The 14,339-nt window shown below is 40.7% G+C and overlaps 1 protein-coding gene across 1 annotated transcript in view; it reads right to left on the bottom strand.

Moving 5' to 3' along the window:
• Positions 1-13,763, bottom strand: part of stmn2b (stathmin 2b) — a 67,828-nt gene extending 54,065 nt beyond the window's left edge. The window contains exon 1 of the mRNA XM_038809671.1: positions 13,558-13,763. Within this exon, the coding sequence (XP_038665599.1) occupies positions 13,558-13,576 (19 nt within the window). The 5' untranslated portion in view covers positions 13,577-13,763. The remainder of the gene's footprint in view (positions 1-13,557) is intronic.
• Between the last annotated feature and the right edge of the window lie 576 nt (positions 13,764-14,339).

The raw sequence follows: 14,339 nt of genomic DNA, 5'->3' as shown, positions 1-14,339 counted from the left end.
ATGGGTGATAGCACTGCCCATGGGTGGGGGGTGTGGGGCTCCCACAAGCTCACTTAGAAATCAGGGAACCCTTTCAAAATGGCAGCCCAAACTCTGAGTTCAGCTCCCAGTGCTCAAAAAAATTGTAAGTGTAGGTTAAACTGGTGAGAAACTCCCCAGGGCCCAAAAAAGTGATTAAGTGTCATTGGATAGGGGTGGGGAACTCACCAGTAGAGCTTGCGGGAAACTCCCTGAAAAACCCATCACAGATGAACTTTGAAATGTTTTCGAAGAATCGCACCCGAAGTGCCAACCTTTAGGGAGAGATTAAATAGCGCTGGTGAGTTGGCTAGAAAGCATTTAAAATTGTCACAGCATGTGATAAAAAAGAGGCAGTTAAGAAATCAAAAACTCACAGGCCTCGATTCTCCGCAACCACGATTGGTGGGAGAATAGCGGGAGGTCCGCTCCCGCACCTCCCACTATTCTCCCACCCCGTCAAAATGGTGTATCTGGTTTTCCGACACGCCGCTCGGAGAAATGCGGGCCGCCGTTTTTCACGGCGGCCCGCGATTCTCCAACCCGGATGGGCCGAGCAGCCTGCCGTTCCCGACCTGTTCACGATGGCGGCAACCACACCTGGTCGTTGCCGTCGTGAACATGGCGCGCCAGGTAAGTGTGGGGCATAGGGGGGCGGATCGGGGATCGAGCACCACGACCGTGCTCGGGAGGGGACTGGCCCTCGATCGGTGCCCACCGATCGTCGGGCCGGCGTCTCAAGGGGGCGCACTCTTTCCCCTCCGCTGCCCCGCAAGATCAAGCTGCCACGTCTTGCGGGGGGGCTGAGGGGAAAGACGGCAACCGTGCATGCGCGGGTTGGAGCTGTCCAACCCGCGCATGCGCGGCTGACGTCATTAGGCTCTGCCGCAGCATCATTCTTGGCGCGCTGGGCCTTGAAGCCAGGGACAAGGCCCGGCAGCCGAGTTTCCCGGTACGGCCCGTCTATCCCCCCCGGGTAGGGGAGAATAGGGGGCCGGGAGAGGCTTCCGACGCCGTCGTGAACCTCTCCAGTTTTCACAACGGCGTCGGGCCTTGCGGAGAATTCTGCCCACAGTTTTGTTAGTGGTGAGAAAGTACCAGTATTGTTACCACTGGTAGGTGAACCATTAAAAGCAAGATTTAGTGGGCCTCATCAAATGGAAAGGAAATTGAGTGAGGTAAATTATTTGATAAGAACGGCAGATAGAAGGAACGCTCACAGAGTGTGTCATATCAATATGCACAAAAGGTATTTTGATAGGGAAGGAAAGAAAGAGGATATGTTTGTGGTTATAACTCAGAGAGAGAAAAAATTCCAGATGACTCTGAATGTTAAATTCCTCAAATTAGATTGGAAAATTAAGAAGTAATAAGAAATTTGGATAAATTACTGACTACCTTCTGGAGGAAAATCAGAGTGACCTAAAAGAGTTATTATAGTCACACAGAACTATATGGAAACAAATTAAGCAGCACAAAAGTAATTAAACATGATGTTGATGGAGGAAATTCTATTCTAATTAGCAACATCAATATAGAATCAATACAAAATTGGAAGTCACAAAAGGAGATCGAAAGCATGCTTGAGAATTATATAATTGAAGTGAGTTGCAACAATTGGAGCCCACCTACTGTGATGGTACCAAAACCAGCTAGAACACAATGATTGGGTGTGGACTAAAGGAAAGTCAATGCAGTTACAAAGTACATTCATATCCTAATCCTCGCTTGGAAGACTATTGAAAAGGTGGGACAGATAATGTTTATTACCAAATTGACTGACATAAAGGATACTGGCAAGTACCTTAAATAGAAAGGGTGAAGGAAGTTTCAGCTTTTGTAACACCAAATGGTCTGTCCCAGTTTAAAGTTGTGTCATTTGGAATGAAGAATGCGACCAAAGACTAACCAACAAGGCCATTAATGGACTAATGAATTGTGCAGTGTACACAAACAATCTGGTGGTGTTCAGTTGAACATGGAAGGAGCATTTGGACATTTAACAGAATTGTTCATTCAACTACAGGAGGCTGGCTCAGTGAAAAACTTGACTAATAGTGACTTTCAGAATTTTTCTATTGCTGGTTTATTTTTCTGAAGAGGGAGCTGTGATGAATGTAAGAAATTGAAATATATTAATATTTCATATTCATGGCAATAATGTTATTTAAAACCCTGGTTTAAAATACTACAGTAGTATATCTGCTCAACCTGTAATTAAAGAGTCATAAAAGGTGGGCTAACTGCTTGGTTGCATACAAAGGGTTAATGAAATCATAATTTGATTGTTTGAGATTCCCTGGAGTGTAAATAATTTATGAGGGAGTGGTGTTTAGTCCTAGTTAAGCAGGTCATGGAACTGAGTGGAATACACATAATGTAATTAATGGGAGGAGCCAGGTCTGTCTGTAGTTTTGCAGTCTGCTATACGTTCTTTAATGTTGAACAGCAGTTTTTCCAAATGCTGTTAGGTTGAGGAGAGGTGTACTGGATCTGTTCTCGAAAGGAACTATTTCCATATGTCTGCATAGCTAAGCAGGTAACCTGTTTTGTTAACTTTGTTTATAAGTGGCATTTGAACTACACTGGGTTGCTTAATTGGAGTTAGTAGCATGTGTAGATAGTAAGTTCAAACTTTTCCTTTTATTAATAACTTTAACTGATAATTGAGAAGCTTTTTCTTTGATATTACGTAATGTGGTTAATTCTATGTGTAAATTTGTTTTAACATAAAAGATACCTCTGGTCAGAGACATCACTCCTGGTGTGATGTATATGTTCCTCATAGTTTTATAAATAGAAAAATTGTTCAGGGTTACCATCCGGCATCCTAACAAACATTGGGATCTGATCCGGTATCCTAACAAAGTTAAATCATAAATGCTCTATGTTATTGCTTTCTCTTTTACATTTGGAGAGACTGTTTACGTATTGTGGGACCTAGTGTGCAAAACAGCTGCCACATTTGCCGAAATAGGAACAATCTTCACTTCAAGGTAGATCACAACATGTGAAGGGCTCACAGATGTTTTTACTAGACAAGGTAGACAAGGTACTCCGTGAAAATGAGTGTGTCTTTCTTTAAAACCTATCAATTCAAATGACATAGTTGATGGGTAGCTAGAAGTCTTAAAATCATCAGATGATCAATCGGAGCAGCAGTTGATTTCTGAAACTTTTTACACAATTTCTTTGTAGTCAAAGAAACAGAGGGATACTATAGAGATCTCACGAAGAAGAACGATGACAACTTCAGGAAGGATAATAATGGCAGTGTCAAGAAGGATAAATATTGCACATTCACGTAAAAGAAATGATGGCAGATTTCAGCAGGATGATAATAGCAGCCTCAATAATGATAAACAGAAAAGTTCCCGAGCGATATTGACTAAAGGCTGTAGGAAGATAGAATCAACATCTCGGGGCAGATGTTGATGGGAATCTACAGAAATAATTGCTGCAGTTGTCTGCAAAAAGGAAAGAACAGATTGGAGATGGGATCAGGTATGCCAGAAATGGTCAGAAATTTTAGAATCAAGATAGGAGAATGTTATGGTGAAAGTAATTATAATGGCTTAAACTAGAATTCAGAGCATTTTTCAGTGTCCTTAAGTCACAACATAAAATATACTACTTCCAAAGACAGCTTCCTTCTTGGTGCTTACATTGGTGAATCACCATTATCATATTGTATCCCCACTTCAGTACGGGTTTTTAAATGAAAATATTCAGAGAGAATCATTATGACTCTGAGTAGCTGTGGGTTCCATGGGGATGAGCTTTTTCAATATATCAGACCAGCAAGATGTGACTTATCTGTTGAGCAGGTACTAATCCATAATAAAGTTCCTGCATACTATGAACATAACTAAAAGTTCAAAAACATATAGAAGAGAAATATGAAGGGATTTTGTAGTCTGAATTGTAATAAACAACATATAGGAAAACATATCAAGTTGTATAGAAATATTAAATAATGCCAGGTGTATCCCCTTGTGTGTTAATTAGATTTATGCTCTCTATTCCAACATGGAATCTGTGCTTCCCAAGATTGTACCTAGATCAAACAGGATTCTAAACCAAACATTTTAAGAGGAGTTCTGGAACAACATTCTGAAATCTATATGCCATTATTTTTCATAGTAACTATTAATTCTTGTCAAATACAATAATCTTTTTGACCACACTCCTACTCTGAAACAGGATCCTGTATAATATATGGGTAAGAATCTCCACCATGCTAACAAATTTCTGTCTGGATTTCTGATAAATCTTGTCAATATTGTGAGAACCTTCAATTTTCTTTTTTTTAAGCAATGCACATTTATTGATTTCTCTCTCGTCTTGAAAGCATCAGATGATGAGAATAAAATGGGATACTGTTAGTTATCAGTCAAAGATCATTGCAGTTTTCGATTGCCTTATTCCAGTGGACTCTTCTAGAAGATCAGCAAACTATTACTTGTGTAACAGCAATTGACAACATACAGAAACAAGTATTTTTTGCATCAATTCCCCCCACCCCCTCCAACCCACTGTTTTCCTCACTGTGGACAGTTTAATTATTTGATGTTTAAAATCACTGAATTTAATGCTGACAACAAAACTTGAATTGACAGAACTCTTCAAACCGTTTTGTCCAATTACCCTCCATGTTGAGTATTTTCTTTGCTGATAAAGGGTGCCTGCAGAACGGAATGATGTTAAATGAAAACGGTGCGTAATGGAAAACAAATTGCTGTTTTCAGGGCTTGGCAGCGCCACTCATAATCTGTTGATTCAGGGAGACGCAGCTGAGTTGACTTTACTTTTCCATTTCTTTCCTTGATGTGAAATACTGTAGAAATGTGATTTGTGAACTTACCTCATGGGGAATCTCAGGTGCAAGGATAAATCCTGGCACCCTGAGGCACAGCGCATTTGAGCAGTGACTTGCTGTTCCACAGGCCTGCTCCTTTTGTGCTTGCTTCCAAATAAATGCAGAAAGAAGAACTGCAGTTTTAGGAAAAATACAGTATTGGACACATTAAAAAGACCTGTTCCTGCCTGCCCCCAGCCACTTCCAGCCATTGTCTTTCCTGCTGTTCTGAGGGTAGTGATTCGTGATTATATTCTGGATGCTGGGTAAGCCTAGGAGCCTGCCAATCTCAGCATGCCATTTAACCATTGGCAATCTCATATCTGAACACACCTCTGTCCAATTGGTCACACATATGCATTTCCCGACAGGTGATCACAATAGGATTGTCAACTTTGGTTAGACACAGTCCAAGAGGTTTCATCACATAACCTCCTACTTCCCGTTGCCTCCCCATCTACCTATGCCAGATAAACATTTGTGGTAAATGTAGTGGAATTACCTGACTATTGCAAGTCCCATCCCAAACATAGCACATTCCATTTTCATGGGGGTGGGAATGGTGCAGGGGGGAAGGGGGGAAGGGGGGGGGGGGGTGGTGGCGGTGGTTGGTGTGGTGCACAAACACAATTTACGGGGCAGGTGGCTATTTCAAACACCAGCTGCCTCCACTGGAGTAGATTTTGTTAGCCTAGGAGTGTAAAGCCCCAAGTGTTCAGATTAGACCAGGTGAAAGCAGACCTGAACTGTGTGGATTCGTTTGGATAGCCAGGGTACTCATTTGCGGAGGTGAGGTATCCCTTTTGGATCATCTCCCAGGATACCTTTGGTGGAGGTCAGATGCCCTTTTGGTAGGTAAGGTGATCTTTGGAATTGTTAAATGTTGGCATAAAAGTGCGTAAAATTGCATAAACCAATTATTGTCAACCTCATTGGAACTGTCAACCAACTGTCAAAACCAACTGTCAAAACCATCAGGGACACTTAAAGTGTGAAAAGGACCTGGGAGAAACACCTGTAAAAGGGAACTCTCAGAATGTTTAAAAGTCCTGCCCTTTAAATCTTTGCAAAAATATCTGGATTGTTAAAATACATGGTTGCCATTTCACTATGTTGACATAAGCTGGTTTCCATTACAGAATTAGTGCTGCATGATTGATATCACAACCATCCATTATCACAGTTGGGTGCCTGCCATTTCATAGTTTGGTTGACAGCTCCAAGGGGTGTGGCTATGAATTCCAATGCTTGTTGTTATAACTGATTGTGCACTTGAATTAAATGTTTGTTGTTATAAGGCTTTATTGAGCTGAAGGAATGTTAATGTAAATGAGTTTTTATGGAAGAAATTTTTTTCAGAATAGTGAAGTCTGCAATAGACAGTTAGAACTTTATTCTATCTCACCCCTGCATGGGCCATGAGGTCTGCCAAGATGGATACCAGCTGAGGTGGCACAGTCTGTGTAAGGAAATATTGGTGGCACAAGCTGGCAAAATGTAAAGGGCCATAGGTGGGTTGAATGCCATGGGGGGGGGGGGGGGGGGGTAAAAGGCCATGGATGGGCTGGGAGGAGGGGCATAGTTTAGCTTTGGGACTGTAAAGAATCATGGGGAAGGTTGGTATGAGGGACCCGAGGAGGAATTGGGATTGTTTAGGGTGCATAACTTGGTAGCTTGTGTTGGGGCCACAGGAGTTGTTTGCAGGGCACACCTTGGAATGGGGGATATGACAGACCATAAGGGGTACATGAGGGCATAGCTTGACATAGGGGCAATAAAGGACCATGGGAGTGGAGGTGGAGGGTATAGCTCGGCAGAGAGGTTATGAGGACCAATGGGGGTTGGTGGGGGTGCATAGCTTGGCTTGGAACATGAGTGCCATAGGATTGTTTGGGGGGCATAGCTTGGTGTGGGGGCATGAGATTGGGTTGGGTACATAGCTTGGCAAAGGGCCATGAGGTGAAATGGATTGGCATACATAGATAGAAGATAGGAGCAGGAGGAGGCCTTTTGGCCCTTCGAGCCTGCTCCGCCATTCTTCACGATCATGGGGGATCATCCAACTCAATAACCTAATCCTGCTTTCTCCCCATAGCTTAGGTATGGATAGGTTGGGGCGAGTGTGAGGGATGAGAGCTGTTTTACTTCTGTAAATTACATTTTAGATATAGTGCTGGATCTCTGAGGCAGGCCTTCCACCCAGCCGGAATTCTCCTCAGTTCTTCTGGGATCGTCTGCCCTAACTTCCAACCTAGCCCCTTCCCCGGCCCGAAAATCCAATGTCTTGGCAGCCATTTTTAAATGCCAGGTGTCAGGAATTCTCCCTTCTCTGTACAGCTGACCCGCAAGCGGAAAACGGAAAGTCTTTGTTACCCACACATGATTGCATGTCAGTCTTTTTGCACCCTCCCCACCCACCATTTAGAAACAAATAAATTAAAATGTTAAAAGAAAAAGAAAAAACACGGTATTCCTTAATGTCACTTTCGTTTCTCCTGGGATTTTTGCAGCAGTTTACCAGGAGCTTCATTTTGAATTTTTGAAAGCTTCAGGATAAACCTGGCGATTTCCCAACCTGAGGTCACAAGCAGGAACACTGCTTCATTTGTTACGGCTCTACTGCAGTAATCCTACTATCATACTTGCTGAACTGTGTTATCACAGCACAGACCAGGGATTAGCACTTGGATCTTCCTGGACAGTATGATATTGCATCACACTGTGCTATACACAAGCTATAACACACGGCTATATTTTACTGTAATCATTTTAATGACAAAGAAGGTGAAAGTGGCAAATAGAGAACAATATAATTGAAAATCATTTTAAATGTAAAATAAACAACTCTATGTATTATAATGTAAACATACTTCACGTTTGTATCAAATATCAGTGATTTTCCCGATAGTTGTGATAACTCACCCTGTACTGGTAAGATCGGGTCCTACATTCTCTGTTCAGGAGCTCAGATCAATTTTGATGAGGGGAAAATGGCAGGTAATTGATTTAAAATTTCCCCATATACATTCTTTGTGAGAACCTCACCCTCCAAGGAAAATGAAAATGAAATGAAAATCGCTTATTGTCATAAGTAGGCTTCAAAGGAAGTTACTGTGAAAAGCCCCTAGTCGCCACATTCCAGCGCCTGTTCGGGGAGACTGGTACGGGAACAGGCGCCGGAATGTGGCGACTAGGGGTTTTTCACAGTAACTTCATTTGAAGGAATGGCAGACCACAGAATTGAGCCTGGATTTGAATGGTTTATTTACAATTTACATGTTTTAATCATTACAACTAACCTTTACTATTTGGTTTCCAAGGTTAGATCTATTGGATTGCCACATAATTGTAATTTCTATAAATGTCGTTACTGAACTCTCTCAGTCATCCCTGTATGTAAGTAGATGTTTTGTGTAGAATACCTTCTATGTGACCCAATGAAATTCCACTCCAGATTATATTCCTGGCCACAGTCCCGCCATGGCATCAATGGAAAAGAACTTCCAGGATGTCATACAAGATGGAAGTCGTTATGAAAAGATAATTTTTTTAATGCATGCTTCGAGCACAGAGCATAGCAACATTAGGAAGTCATAGATATACCTCCTGTGTGGTTGGACATTTGTGGGAAGTGCATCCTTCTAACTTATATCTAGAAAACCTCAGCAAGCAGCATGAATATAGAGTTGAAAGAGCCAGTCCTAAAATGTCTGTCTCCAGGCTAGCTCCAACTAGAAGTTCGAATGCAGAAAAGAGAATTATGAAGGTGGGCTGGTTAACAGTCAGGTTTATGGGGCAATCAGAATTGACTACACGTCTGTAATTTGTTGAACTGAACGTAATTCTGTTCAGTTTCCATCATAGAAGTCCATATAATCCCTACAGTGCAGAAGGAGGCCATTCGGCCCATCAAGTCTGTTCCGACCCTCTGAAAGAGCACCCTACCTAGGCCCACTCTCCTGACGTTGCCCCATAAACCTACCTGACCTGCACATCTTTGGACACGATGGGGAATTTGTTAGCATGGCCAATCTGCCTAACCTGCATACCTTTGGACTGTGGGAGGAAACTGGAGCATCCGGAGGAATCCTATGCAAACATGGGGAGAACATGTAATCTCAACACAGACGGTTACCCAAGGTCTGAATTGAACCCAGGTCCCTGGTGCTGTGAGGTAGCAGTTCTAACCACTGTGCCACCGTGCCACCCTATATACACTATACTAGATACACTATACTCTTGACTCCAATCACAGACCCCTTCCTGAAAGTTAGCTCAAACTCAATCTGATGAACTACAGTATCTTGTTCAGCTCCTAGCTGTACTTTCTTTCCTCACCTCCATTTCAATTGAAACTCTTAGTTATGTCTTAGTTACCTCCAGTCTTGACTTTTCCAATCTCTTTCTCATCAACCTCACAAAGCTCCATCCTGCATAAACTTGGCATTTTGCCATTCACCTTCCTGTCTCTCGTACTCCTCACTCATCGTCCTTGCTGACCTCCATTGGTGTCCCATTCCTCAGCATATTCCTCAGCATACTGATTTCAAATTTTTCCTTCTCGTTTAGAAACAGCCCTTTGGTTCAATCCACCTCCATTTGTCACCCCTTCCAGCTCTCCATTCTTACTTTACTCGATCATTGGTGGAAATGCCTACAGCCTTCTTCTCCCCACATTTCAGAACTTTTTGCTAAAGCTACTTGCCGTATACATCCCTTGCTACTTTAAAAAGCCACCTTAATACATACCTACTGCTTCAGCCATGCTGCCTACCATCTTCCCCCTCCCCCCACCTGCCCCATAGTTTCTTGCTGTTCTTGCTGGAGGTGGACCTACAGCAGGGAAGCATCTTGGAACATTTTGTCAAGATAAAGCCACCCAAGAACTGATGAAGTAATTGACCTGATACATTCCCTCTCCACAGATGCTGCCTGATCTGCTAGGTATTTCCAGCAGTTCTTGTTTTTATTTCAGATTTCCAGCATCCAGAGCATTTTGCTTTTGTTCTACATAATGTAGTTACTTATTGATTTTGTCATGAAACATCATTTTTACCATTTTTTTTTCTTTCAGTCATAACATTTTTAAAAATATATCAATGCTTTACTTCCTACTCTGTAATTTCCTTTGGTAAAATTAGTGACAGAATTATCTTCACGGAGAACATCAAATAAATTAAAAACTTGCTTTCATTAAGGCAGAAATATTCTGCTAATTCTGTTAATATTTAATTTCTCTTAATGTTGCACATCACTATGTTCCATCTAAATGACTCTTGCCTTATTCATGAGAACTAAACTCGTTGCTTCCTATATATATTTACTTACAAAATGCCTCAGAAGAGAATTGTGTCTATGTCAATTGCTATATGCTCCTGAATCCCATCATAAGAATGATTTCATCCCTATATTTTAATTCATGATGTCACTGAGGAGGAGTTTGTAATAAGATATCAGTTTCATTGCTATTATGGAGCTGCAGGTAATCAGGGAAGACAGAGGCAAGGCACTTCAAAATGTCTGAGATTATGTGGCAATTTAACTGAATCCAGTTCTCTGTTAAGGTTTGATGACTAAAATAAGGACTTGAAATGTTGTTTTAAATTCATTCTCACGGTTTGGGCATTGTTAGCAAGGTGAACAGCTATTGCTCATCCCTCATTGTTCTGAGAATGTAATGGAATCACCCACAGAAGTTTGATGCATTTGATTGACTAAATCACTAAATTTTCAGGGCAATAAAGAGTCAACCATATTGGAAGGGAAGTATTTGGCACAAAAATGCAGCATGGGAGCACATTGATATGTATACATATACAGATTAATGTCCCAACAACAAAATGGCAAGCGCATTGATCAATCCGTGGCAAACTACAGGTGGCCCTCAAGTTTTACATCAGCTGATGTGTTTAGGCATTGACGTATCAATGGTATTCCTGAAACATTCTATGATATTTCATTATTTAAGTTCCAGCAGAGATAGCGATTTCTGGAGCAATATTTCTGAATTGCAGTCCAATAAATCTGGCCTTCTTTTTCTGAATTACCATGAATAATCTCATTTTGTACCTGAAATGAGTGCAATGCAGATGGGATCCTATCCCTCCCCTATCATTTTAGTATTCATGACATGCAAATAACTAAAATAAATTACCCCACATTGATTGTTTTGAGTAAACATAAATGAATGTGTTGACAACATTGTGATAATAGAGAAAATGGGAACTTGGGAGGTGAGGACTAAACTGTGAAATGGCGTCAGATTTGAATTATGCGCTTAAACACGACGACCTCTTTTCAAGGTCATACCAATGAATAAGAAAATGTCAAATGTGCAAGAATTGATGTAGAAATCTGCTTTTTAACACACTGATCAAAATTAGATTCCAATTTATACTCGTCCAGGAATTGATTTACAGCCAAAATATGAGCGTTTCAGTCCATGGGGAGGCCTACCATTTGAAATCACCCTCCTCAATTAGATGAATTTTGCCCACCAGCAGCCAGTGCTGAAGAGTGAACACCATGTGGAAGGCTGGTGTCCTGTCTTGAACGAGGGGAGGGTTCATTTGAGTCTGTACTGCTTATCAGGCTTAAATTGCACTGCCTGGTGGATGGCCATGGAAAGACATGGCAGTGATATTTTAAAAGTCAATATCCCAGTTCACTTTGCCCTCCTAGTTAAATGAGGGTCTAAGGTTTGTAAGGAAAGGTAAATAAATGAAGGATGGTATATTTAAATTGTGTAAATTGCATTTAATGTACAACATTGTTAATAGGATATATTCTTCTACTCCATGCCAGGAAGCAATCTAATATAAAGACTTGTATGTTTTAAATTAGTATGATTACAATATTATATGTTTTGGATTTATATATTGTATTCTTGGAAATTAAACTGGTATATACAGAATATGGTAATAACACAGGTAGGAGGAATATAATTAACTATTTTCCAGAAATTAAAATCTTCAGAATGCCTGCAATGTTGTTACACTAATGAGTTGGCAAAAATTATAGTTGAATGAAAAGATTAAAGTCCAACTGAGCCAAAGGTATTACATTGAGGGAAGTGGGAGGAAGATTTCATTCCTGTCAAACTGTACCTATAATAGCGATGTAAACAATATACAAAGTGATAATGATGGGGTTATATAACCCTGTAACATCTTTGCTCCTAGACACCACCTGAGGCTTGTTGTGGCTATCAAAATACAAAACATGTCTGGTGTTTCTGTTGCTTTGAACTTTGATTCACATTGGTGGCCTTCTTTTGTTACTGGTCCCAGCAGCCTTGTCTTTAGCCAAAACGTATGTTTGTCACGTATGAATTGCTCATTAATCAATCGAAGGAGGGCTTTCCATGGCAACAGTATTCTTAATAGGGCTTTCTGCAGTGATCAGGCTTTCAACACCCAAAAATTATCAATACTGGTTACTAGATTGGCGCAGTGTATGTGTGTGTGGGGGGGTTGTTGTTGTAAGCACTGCAGGGCTGGCCGGTCTCCCAGAGTTTAGTCTCTATGTATTTGCATGCAGCTTCATTTTAGATTAAGCACCCCACCCTTTCCACCTTGTTCTTTGCTATTCACTGTATACTTGATTCCCTCCTTCCCGCATCCACATTCACTTAACAAGCTTAGATGGAGACATCTGTCTCTAAAGAGGGAACTAATTCCAGAGATGAGTTCATATTATTGAAAATCCCAGATGGTAGTATTTAATAATAGCAGAGAACCTTCTCATTAGCATCTGGTAGTTTTCTAACACAATGTCTCTCTGCATCTTTCGCCCTTTGAGTTCCAAGCCATTGCTAATTTGAATAACAAGAGATTGCAGCATTTGGATAATTTGATCTTTGTCTTTCATACAGTTTCTCACTTATTAAATGGTGGTCCACTAATTTTATAGACACTTGTTCACCTTTATTAATCTGAAATTTCATGTTGCTCGGACCTCATAACTTATTTTTATTTTGGTAAAATCTGCAATGTCTATAATATTGGTCCTCATCCCTCCCACATGAAACCTCAGCCAGGTAGCATTAAAGCTGATGAATTTTTAAATGGTACCTCAACGCTGAAAGAATAGCCACATGGGTGGGGTCTGCCTGCATTGTGCTGTGTTCTGTCAAAAAAAACGTAGCAAGCACACAACTGCAAATGCCCAAATGTACTTTTATTCTCTGAAGACGTGAGGATTTTACAACCATTAAGGAATGAAACATAAACCAATCTCACAAATGAATAAGACAGATATTGCATAAGGTTGATCTTTTGTTAGACTCATCTCTTACATCCAATTGAGCCTTTACAACCTCAAAAGGTTTTCTTTATGGGTGATAGAAATATATTTTTAATATTTACAACTACAACAGTTACCACAAATTACAAATAATAGAACTAATTGCAATAATTTTCAAGGTGCTACTCTCATGCCTTGTCTGGGTAATTTTGAATGCACTTTACTACGAGAACAGATATTTCAAAAGATAAACTGAAAATAGATTCATTTAACCAGTGGTAGATTTAATAAGTTACATAATCTTTATCAAAATAATATAAGCCCACCATAAAGGTAGAGATTTGATTATTTTTTTAAAAATGGATATATTTTGAATACACTACATTTTCTGCTGAGAAAAAAAATCGCCGTGTATTACAAAAGTAAGGAATTCTTACCGATTGCTGTTTTAGACATGGTGGAGGATGCAAATGCTCGGAAGCTGGGAGGGAAAGGGGTCCAGCTACAGCAGCGTAGAGAGAGATGACTGAATAAGGCACTGAGTCAGCAGTGTGGAGCTCTGGAAAGGAAAGAATACAGGCGACTTCTATGAATAATAATCACCTGCCACGCAAAGCAGATTGGCTGAAGAGGTCCCTTGACATGACTGGTGCATTCTCTGGATCTCCAGGCGTTAAATATTGATCCACCAATGATGCTAAAGCACAAAGTGCCAGTATGCAGTTTGAAATGCAAATCGATATTGAGCCACCCCTCTTTATCTAGTGGCACATTCCATGCAAAATGTTAAATGTCTGATTTCAATAATTGATGTTTTGGAAGCAGCAAATTTTATAATACCTGAGAATTCTTCTAAGTGTTTTGTCCCCATAAGCGCTGACCTTGGTGCTGAACGGCAATTGTCGAAAATCGGACATTTTCAATCGGTTTGCTGCAATGTTCCAGCTCACAGGGGGAGAGGGGGGGGGGAGGGGGAGCGACAGCCGCGCCCTTAGTTACATGCATTAGATTCTGCCTTAAATCAAAGTCCAAAGAAACACTTCGATTTTCAGTGAATCCATTGTGAGTACAGCTATTAATTGTAATTGCATTCATTGTAATAATGGCTTGGTTCTGCAGGTCAACCTGAAACACTGGCAGATGCTTCAATCGAGACTTTCATTCAGCTAATTTACTTTTATCATTAAAAGAAAGTGGCGTCAGCAGATTGAAAGCACAG

The sequence above is a fragment of the Scyliorhinus canicula genome, chromosome 10 (genome assembly GCF_902713615.1).
Source record: "Scyliorhinus canicula chromosome 10, sScyCan1.1, whole genome shotgun sequence".
Lineage (NCBI taxonomy): Eukaryota > Metazoa > Chordata > Chondrichthyes > Carcharhiniformes > Scyliorhinidae > Scyliorhinus > Scyliorhinus canicula.
Note: the sequence above shows the minus strand (reverse complement) of the source record. Positions and strands in the feature narration are given on the sequence as shown.